The sequence below is a fragment of the Daktulosphaira vitifoliae genome, unplaced genomic scaffold, assembly GCF_025091365.1.
Source record: "Daktulosphaira vitifoliae isolate Bord-2020 unplaced genomic scaffold, ASM2509136v1 Scaffold_2, whole genome shotgun sequence".
Lineage (NCBI taxonomy): Eukaryota > Metazoa > Arthropoda > Insecta > Hemiptera > Phylloxeridae > Daktulosphaira > Daktulosphaira vitifoliae.
The window spans coordinates 14,942,460-14,953,610 of NW_026099573.1; the positions used below are offsets into that span (position 1 = coordinate 14,942,460).

Consider the following 11,151-nt stretch of genomic DNA (forward strand, 5'->3'; position numbering starts at 1 on the left):
ATATATATATATATATATATATATAAACTAATAAATATTCAATATATCAATATATTAACATTAGAATAATAATAGTAAAAAAAAACAAACAACAACGAAACATCACCCAGCCATCAGCTATCCATAGTGCAATTAACGTTGAATCGACTGCCAAAACGCTTCCCAAAGTAATTGTTCCTTTTGCGTTAGGAATGTGCAACCTCCGCTGCTCTATTTCCGTTGAGCACTCGAGTAATAGCACGTAACTGGTAATATAAAGTGTTGGTTGTCACCTAAACAGGCCAATACCAACCAAAAAAAACAATGAAACAAATTAAAAACACGCCAGCTCACTGGCCACGAGTCATCAGACTCAAGAGATGCGGTACGACTTCAATCGCGTACACCGACGTAGTGCTCGCAAGGTGCCGGTAGGTGCCGGACACGATTGTTGTCATTACATTGAGAGGGGTAATGCCAACTCGAGCTATGTGTAACTTTACCGGCTACAGACATAACTTTTGAACACTTAATATTTATTTATTATCTACAGTGAAACATAACACAATCATAAGTTATCTTTTTAAATTGTGTATTAATATTCAGTAGCTGATCCACACAATTATTCAATTTGAGAACTCTAATTTAACTAAGATAAAAATTATTTTAATTAATTAGTGAAAAGTTTAAAATCAGCTTTAAAATTACATTATTTTAAATTTAGCAATTTAAATATAGTATTTAAACATACTTTCATAATAAAGATAATTGAAGTTTATTATATACAAAATTGTTTAATTTCAATATGGGTATAATGTTAAATTTTTGCTAACCAATTTAAAAGAATGTATTCAAAATAGTTAAATTTAGATAATTACTTACAAAATTGTTAAATATAATATACCAATATTGTTCTGTATATTATACTCATTTTGGAATAGTTGGAAAATAAATTAAAAATCTATGGCCAAAAAAAGATCATCAATATATGTTTTTGGAGCCTGAAGTTTTTCTAAATCTGGCCTTAATTATACTACACATCTAATATTACATCATTATATCTACTTACTTTTTAAGTAAAATGTCACTAGAGCAAAACTTATTTTTCTCAATAGAGAATAAAGTTTTTCGGTAATTTTGTCATTCAACAGCAGCAAATCCAAAACTGTAAATATCTTCAAAAATTAATCTCTTTAATTTTTCGGTAAATTTTATTTTTTCTGCAGCTATTTCATAAAATAAAATGATTAAGACAGATTTATAAAATTTACTTCATTGTCTATTGTACTCACCTATTATTCGATATTCTTTTAATTTAATTATTTCAATAAACTTTCAAATATAATTTATTAATTGTAACAACATACAAATAAAACAGTTTTTTATTAATATGCTGCACTAAAACACTATATTTAGATGATAATTAAACAATGTAACATTATTAATATACAAAAATGTTTGACCACGCAAGCATGTAGTACAGCCGGCAAATAAGTACTGTACCTAGTTTAGTTTTTTTAGGTTATGTTTAATATATTTAAATAACGAACAAAAATCTTTTAAAAGACGAGCATTTATATGGTTATGTTAAAGCTTTTAATTCATATCAGTCAAAAAGAATTAAAAAGATTATTTTGTGTAAAGAAGGATTATGATTACGATAACATTATCGTAGTATTTGATTGTATTTAGTTACTATACTATGGCGAAGGGAAACTAAGATATTTATGATTTAGTCTTACATACCTATAGACTGCTATTAATAATACACCGAAAATCCGATTTGTGTCTGTTATTGTTATCACTCATTTAGTACATCGTAAATTTTTATGGTTAATTTACCTATCATAACTTGATCAATAAAATTTAGTTTATTCAACAGCAAATAAAAATAATGACTTCTGTATTTAATACAGTAAAATAATAATAGAAACTTGGTATAAAATCACTCAACTTTAACTAGCTACAACGGACGAACGATTAATCGAAAAAAAAAATCCCTGAAGAGATAAAAAAAAAATTTATTTAGCTTCATATTATTGTAGAGTTTTATAAGCTTAATAATTTTTCTCATTACAAACATTTAAAATTTTGAATAGTTACTGAGTAAACGAGTGTCTTATCCTTAAAGAATAACTCTGTATATATATATATATATAATCAAATTCCATTTAGTTTAAAAATTTTTTTATTTTATTCAATTATCAGCGAGCTATGATTCATTAATGTTTAGGGGACGTGACTATACATAAGTTTTTCCCGTTTCAGTACAATACACCAGTAGTTTCTATCGATACATTAAATATTCTTTTTCCATTTTCTTTTAATTCTATATATGTGTAATGATAAAAATGTTACTAAAAAATAGAAAAAGGGATTGACATTTGAAGATAGAAACAAATGTTTACAATGTGTAAAATTATGAGCAAAATTAACTTTACCAAAGATTATGAATTATTCGATTAAAAATTGTTATTAAATATAAAAATATTTTTAAATCTTCGAAATTTTATTAAAAATAATAAATAATATTTATAATTTAGTGTTGTTAAGTTGGCTATACGGGAAATGTTACATTAATAGGAATCGTCTCTATGGTAAAAAAAAACACATCTTTAGCAACATCAATATATTATATTTTTATAGTTATATTATTATTTTCAATATATTTTTAAAAGAGTAGTGTAGTGAATTTTGTTTTACAAATGTTTTTTCAAACTTTCCTTTAAAAATTAAACGACTAAAGAACATAATAAAAGTGATAGAAGATTAATGACACTAGTATTACATTATTGTCTTTGCTATCAAACATCAATGATTTTTAAAATATAATTACTGGCCTATCGTTAATGTTTTAATTAATAGTAAAGTATTCTTGATTATTCAAAGTTACAATTACCATGGAAACAAATTACTTTTAATACACATTGCAATTTTCTTAGTAAATTGATGTTATTTAATACTTTTTAATAAAAACAATTTTCTTTCTTCTTGTGTATAAGGATTAAATAATTATACTAGCAAGTTTTCAACGTTTCATGAAATGTACATTAAATTATATATGGTGATGTCCTTTTTTTTTAATATAATCCAATACAATTTTCAAGAGTTATTAAATGGAGTACGATAAAGATTGTATGCTGTTGAACATTCAGACTTAATCCAGTCGTAAGTACATTTATTAAAATATTATTTTAAAATATCTAAAATTTCAATAAATTACCATCAATATAGATATTATTCAAGGTATATTTACTTTATAATAATTAAACATTATCCAGAAAAAAATGTGGTCATTAAAAAAGTATACCACTTTATTTATGTAAATTACTAGTTAAATTTGTTTGAAACCTTATTAAGATATATTTTTTTAAGTTTAAATAATTGCTGTTTATTTATCATGTATGTTTTAACAACTATTCATCATAATTAAAATTTATTATATTTGTTAAATTCACTAATTGTATTATATACTTTATTTGCATATTAGTACTAATAGTAGTAATTACACAAACAATAGTACATTATGGGGAGGGTCGATAATAATGTTAGAAATATATTTTTAAATGATAATGATTAAATTGTTTTAGAAATAATTATTATTATTAAAAAATAAACCTTTGGAAAATTATATATATATTCAATGAGGTTCTTTTAATTTTTTGTCAATTTAGTAATACTTGAATAAAGAAGTTTGGACATAAACTTTTTTTTCCAAATATATTTTATAAAATTGGTAATATATCTCTCAGATTTAATGTTGGCCATTCTATTTCTCTTGGAAAAAATATTGAGAGTCATCTTTTAGCTTTCATTATATACATATATTTCTTTAATTATCTATAGTTATAATTTTTTTCTATAAACTTTTAATAATAATAAATTTATCATTTGGTTTTTTACTATAATAAACCTTTCAATAATACTTAAATTAATTAAATTGAAATTCAGAAAAGTTGTAAGAAATATTAGATCAAAATTAAGGCTAGAATGATGTCTAATTATTAAATTTGGCTGAGATAATTAACCAAGATGTATTTTTATTATTCTATATTTGTACTCTAGAATTATTAGCTATGTGATAATTTTTAAGTCCAACCCTTATGCCTTGTATGGGCGTAAACATTGTCTTTTCAAATGAGAACACTTATTTTGAATTAATTTAAATAAAGTATTGTTTTAATATTAAATGGCATTTGAATTTTTAACATGACTATTTTTTTATTAAATATAAAATATTAAATTTTTGAGTTAATATAAATGTATAAGCCATTTTCTTTTAATTCTATATTTGTCTAATGATAAAAATGTTACTAAAAAAGATACTAAAAGCGATAGACATTTGATGATAGAAACCAAAATTTACAATATTGTCTTTGCTAAAAAATTACAATGATTTTTATAATATATAATTTTCTTCTTCTTCATATTATAAATTATAAATCATATTTGCAATTATTTAATATTTTATGGAATATACGTTAAATTATAAACAGTATTGCAATTTGCATTGGAATGACTTACAGTAGTGGTTTTAATCACTGTTAAATTTAAATCTAAACAGATTTTCCATTTGGCCAGAACTTTTCTATAGACACATGTAGAATAAAATTTCAGTGAGTGTTATTTTTATTTTCTCACTCTAAAAAATATTTTTATTTAAGACCACATTGTATCCTACATTTTCTGTGAGGTCAATATAGCTTATAGATTTTAGTGAAATTTAAATTAATTTTTTTTTTGTTCTTAAAAAAAATAACGAAAATATGCTTTAAACGTTTTCTAAAAAATTCCAATTATTTTTTATTTAATAACATTCCTATGTAAACAGAACATTTTTGAAGTGGATGAATTTCATGGGTGACAATTGATTTAAAATTAGCAATCGAACTTTATATATATCAAGTTATTAGTATATGTGTCATTTTTTTCCCTGACATTACACTTTAAAGACAGTATAATCTTACTAGAGTATATTATTAAAACTAATACTTACTAAGTATTAAATTTAAAATGTGTAAATTATGAGCAAAATTAACTTTATCAAAGATTTTGATTTATTCTATTAAAAATTGTTATTAATTATAAAAATATTTTTAAATATTCGAAATTTTATAAAAAATAATAAATAATAGTAATAATTTAATATTATTAAGTNACTTTCAAAACAAACGATGACTTTAATCTTATAATATAAAAATAGCGGGCTGTACATAGTTTGATATATCGAGACAGTTATGTCACTAGTACGCGCTATAAATTTGCAAATGTAAAAAAAAACTGGCTGTACTATGCTAACATTTTCAGAAAGAAATGTCGCATGTACGAGTTTTAACATTTGCTATAAAAAAGTCATTTGTTATATGTATCTTAAATAAATTGATACATTCACAATTATGTTACAAGGCTATTGAATTGTGATAATTTTAGAGGTATCTTTAATATAAGAACAGAATTTTTTTTAATTTCCATAGTCAAATAATTTTTATAACAATTACATTACTACACACTTTTTTTTTTATCTAAACACTAAATTTCTCGTACATTATAATTTATGTATTCAATATTTTTTTGTGGGTGAAATTCAAATAAGTTATGATTAGAGTCTAAAGTGAAGTGAAATTTATTTCAAAAATTTAGTACATTTAGTTGAATAGGCATAACTAGAAGCTATGGTAATTTACAAAAAATGTAGGATATATCTGTGTTCTTATATAAAAATATTTTTAGTGTGAAAAAATAATAACACCGTGTAAAATATTAATTCTAGTTGCACTTGTAAATTCCAAAAAAATGGGAACTCATTTAGATTTTAATTTAAAAGCAATTAAAATCACTATTTTAAATAATTTGTATAAGAATGTACATAAGAAGTTCTCTATTCGTGTTGAGCCTAGTTCTAGGACGAATTAAAACTTTTATTTAGTATAGATAATAAGTGTAGTTAGATAAAATATCAATTATGACTTTGTTAACAGATGTTCTGGCTATTCTTTTAGCTTCGATGCGAAGCTGAGAATGTATTGGTTTTACTAAGATGTTTTTTTTTTTTTGTCTGTTACCACTTTTTCTCAGCTCTCACCGAACCGATTTCTTTCAATGATACGTCAAAAGATCACAAACCGTATCTAGTCGAAGACATTGCCCTCAAAAATTGAAAAAAAATCCCTCGTTCCCCGTAAATGGGAGAAACCTCCAAAAAAATTACAAATTTAAAAAATTGCTTGATCCAACTATGCTGCGACCGCCCTGTGCTGGGTTTTATTTTTTATTTTTTTATTTTTAACTTTATAATGCTATAACTTATTGAAAAGTGTATGGATCAACATAATTTTTTTATGAGAAATAATATTTTTTAATAATCCCTTTTTCATTCGATATACTTTATCTGAATCAGGATATTAATAACGAACTAGCAGATCATGTTGCTTTTGGAATAATCCACCTATATTTTAAAATTAAACACTATCTAAAGATTTGCATCGTAGCGTTTTTTTTGATAGTGATTTTAATCACTGTCAGATATCATTATACTTGATCCAAATATGTCACGTCACCACTGTGCCGCGACCCCCCTGTGCTGGGTTTTTTTTTAATTACAAAATTTAATGGAAATAAAAAGAAAACAAAGTGTATTTATTTTATATGCTTATTATTAACATTAATGTAAAATAAAAATAATTTTACTAATTACATATAAGGTATAAGATTAAGTTTAGAGAACTCGCATGTAGTCCCTACTCTAGGTATTTATTACCAAACTAGTTGACCCGAGATGAGATTTTTTCTGATACTATTATCGTTATTGTTGTAAAAAAAATGCTAATTAATCACAATAATTTTCATATTAATAAATAAAGATCGATTCATTTTTTTACCGTTTTATCTTTTTTAGGTACTTTCGTACCCCGAAAGAAAAAATTATTTTAAACAATAAGTAGTAACTCACCCCACCCAACAAAAATTATTATTTTATTTGGGGTTAATATGTATCTATGTTTAAGCTTCTAGAAGATTTGATTTTCAAAAAATTGTATTATAATAATAATAATTAACGTATTATAATTACCATGTATACAATATTAAAATTATGATATCATCATATCTGTGAAAAAAACTAAATGTATGTTTTGGAAAGTGTTTTTTGATTTTTCATAAAAAAATAATACCATGTTTTTTCCAATTAAATAAATATAATATATAATCTCTTCATTTATTTTTTTCAACAATTATTTGAGTTTAATGATTCGATAAAATTTAAATTAACATAGGGAAATATATGTATTTCACTCTTGTTGTGACTAAAGAATAAGTATAATATATAATACTGTACCTTAGTAAAATACATATCCAAGATAAATAAATAAATTAAATTATATGCTAGTAACTAAAGAAAACTTTTAGCGCTTACATATAGTTGGCAAACAAATTTAATAATTCCAACATAAATAATAGCTGATATCGTCACGGCATTTTATATAGGCAAATTAGCTACATGTGTGTACACATTGCTCACAATTTTGTTCATCAATAACTCACAAGGAGCTACACCAATATGTGGTATTGTTGTACATCGATACTCTAGTAATAAATCATTTGATTCCTTTCTTTCACCTATGGATTTTTTTAACAACTGTTTAGCTGTTTGAACTGCTCTCTCTAATAAACCATTCGACTGAGGATAGTTAGGACTAGATGTTCTAAGTTCAATGTTATATTCTTTACAAAATTTTCTGAATTCATGTGAACCAAATGGTACGTTATCCGATACTATTATTTTGGGACACTCATGTACACTCATAATAGTCTTAAATTGACTAACCATTTCATTAGCAGTTTTTCTTAGTATTCTATTGATTTCTAATCACTTTAAATAATGATCTGCTATTACTAAATAGTCACTACCACCAAATGTTAGTATGTCACAGCTTACTATTTCAAACGGTAATGTTGGGGTTTCATGTGAAATCAGTGGTTCCTTAATATTAGCATTCCTAAATTTTACACACACATTACATTTGTTAACAAACTGTCTAATCTCATTTTCCATACTAATCTAATAAACTTATTGTTTGGCTCTTAGTATCGTTTTTACAACTCCATTATGTCCTTCATGAATTAATTTTAAAACATTATTTCTCAGACTTTTAGGTACAACTATTCTGTTATCATAATAAATTATCCCACTTTCTACAACAATTTTATCTTTTAATTTCCAAAAATGTCTTATACTTTCATGCAAATTATTTTTATTAGTAGGCCACCCTTTATTATATATTTTAATCACTTCTTTTAATTCAATATCACTTTTTGTCTCTAAACTTATTATTTCAACATTAATGTTTTTATAATCTATTGCATGAATAACTCCTATCTCTTCCTCTGAGTCTACATCATTAAAATAGTCTCTAGACAGCAAATTTGCAATGAACATAAGTTTGCCAGGTAAATAATTAACCTTAAGATCATAGATCATAAGTTTCATTTTCATTTTTTGTAATATTACAGAAACAACTTTATCCAAACTTTTTTTAAAAATTGTCACCAATGATGAATGAACACTATACTTAACATTTCCTTCTCAATCTGTGCATATCTCTACTCAGTTTCATTTAAGCTTCTTGATGAAAATGCTATAGGCCTATTCTCTTGAAGTAAGCAACAACCTAAACCAGTTTGTGAACTATCAAATTGTACTGTAATTTCTTTACTTTGGTCGAAATTGACCAATACCTGTGGACTAGAAATAATTTTTTTTAACTCATTCACAACATCATCATGAGTATTAGTCCAACACCAACTAATGTTTTTTCTTAACAAATCTCTAAATGGTGTTATAATTGTGGACACATTAGGTATAAAATCTCTCAAGTAATTAAATGCTCCTAACAGTCTTTGTAACTCTATTTTATTTTTAGGTGCTTTCACTCTAACAGTGCTCTTACTCGGTCATCATCTGGTTTCATGCCTTCATTATTGAAATTCATTCCCAGATATCTAATTTCTCTTTGTTTATAATGAATTTTATTACTATTAAATTTTATATTTAATTCCTTTGCTCTCTTTTAGACTTTCTCAACTATTAAATCATGCTTTTGCTCATCTGATGTTGCTATGAGCAAATCATCAAAGTAAATTAGTGCATCTTCAATGTCACCAAAACATTCTAAGTTTCTTTTTTGAAATTTCTCTGGTGCACAAGACAAACCAAAAGGCAATCTTAAAAATCGATAAAAACCAAAGGGTGTACTAAATGTACAAAGAAAACTAGAGGCTTCATCTAACTCCATTTGCAAAAATCANGAGGCTTCATCTAACTCCATTTGCCAAAATCCACTTTTTAAATCAAATAATGTAAACCAACTTTTACCACTTAAGTTGATCCTAAGTTCTTCCAATGTAGGGATTAAAAATTGATCTCTTACTATAACTTTATTCAGCTCAGTTGGGTCAAGACAAATTCTTAATGATTTATCTTTTTTTTCAACTATAACTATGTTACTAGAGCATCCCTGTTCTAATTATGTTTAATAATGTTTAATTATGTTTTTATTATTTACGGTACACTTTAAATCAACATAGCCCAAATTTTTTATTATAAAACCACCATAAGCATTAATTTTTAAATAAGGTTTCTTAATATTTTTTTTACACTTTATTTTTTTATAAATGCATAACGGTATAATATCAATGTTTGACCCAGTATCTAGTTTAAACTTAATTGTGTAACTATCATTTATTTTAATATTTTCAACCCATTCATATTTTATTAAATTTTTATTATTAATTTCTAAGGTATTAATTTCAAAAAGTTTAAAATGAGGTTCATTACTATTGCTGACCCTATCTTCTTGAATATTATTCACTTGTTTGAAACTATTCTTCTGCATTAGACAACCAACTGCAAAATGATTCAATTTACCACACTTCACGCAACTTTTCCCAAAAGCATAGCACTTGCGAGGGCCATGTCGTTTACCACATTTTCTACAATTATATTCTGCATCTTCATTTATTGACTTTTGATTAATATTATTATTGACTTTTTTTATATAAGTGTTACTGAGAATTTCAGTAACATTAATATCCGCTTCATTTTTATTATTGAGTATTGCTAGATGATGTTTAGAAAATTANTATTGAGTATTGCTAGATGATGTTTAGCCAATTCCGCCGACTTGCAATGCTCTACTATTTTGTCCACTGTTAAGTCAGGAGCTCTTAATAACCTTACTTGTAATCCTTTATCACGTACTCCCAAGACAACACGTATTTTAACCATACTGTATTCTAGGTCTCCAAGTTTACATCTTTTTGCAATAGTCTTAATGTCTCTTAAAAATTTATCAAAGGATTCAAAATCTTCATGTTCTCTTTGACAAAATGAAAACTGCTCAATAATCACATTAAATTTAGGTTCATAGTAATTCAATATGACTTTAAATATATTTTCCCAAGTTGCACTATGACCTGTAGAATTTAGTGATTCTAGTAGCTCATATGCTTCATCACCAATATCACTTAATAAAATAGGCTCTTATGTAAAGATCTAATCTTTTTTTAAATAATTTAATATTATTTATTACCATAGCCGTATCGCCTATATCTAACTGTGGTGGTGAAGATACTGCCAAAACAATCTACTGCGCCATGTTTTATTGTTGTTTGGTTCTTAGTGTAGGTTTTATTAATTAATAGACATATATATTATGAATAATATAGATTTTTATTATGTAGCTACGCACTATATGACATTAATACAAAGAAAAACGTAACCGAAGTGTATATCAAAAAAATATGTTAAGATATGTAATGGCTGAAACAAGACAATGTTGTCAACCACACAACAAAAGTATATATAATTTATTAATTATTAAATTTCTAAAATTAAATTAGATATTACATTACTTTATGAATGATGTAGTCTTTAATTTAATATTAATACTATGAAAATAGAATATTTATAAGATTTACTTTTTAAGTATTCCTAATAAGATAGATTAATTTAAATGTCGTATTAATTACTTTAAATATATATTTAAAAACAATTTTTTCTTACTTACACAATTATTCATAAGTTTATAACATAAGTTATCGCAAGATTATATTTATTTACATATAATTTATTCGCTTCGATGCGAAGCTGAGAAGGTATTGGTTTTACTAAGATGT

The 11,151-nt window shown here is 24.9% G+C and overlaps 1 protein-coding gene across 1 annotated transcript; it reads right to left on the reverse strand.

Annotated features, from left to right (window-relative positions):
- Window positions 1–7,453: 7,453 nt before the first annotated feature.
- On the reverse strand, window positions 7,454–7,804 carry LOC126897995 (uncharacterized). The gene has a single exon (XM_050671946.1). The coding sequence runs from the start codon at window positions 7,802–7,804 to the stop codon at window positions 7,454–7,456; it is 351 nt and encodes a 116-aa protein (XP_050527903.1).
- Window positions 7,805–11,151: the final 3,347 nt, after the last annotated feature.

What these genes read in the sequence shown, in the direction of transcription:
- LOC126897995 (XM_050671946.1), bottom strand. Translation starts at nt 7,804, where the DNA reads ATGGTTAGTCAATTTAAGACTATTATGAGTGTACATGAGTGTCCCAAA.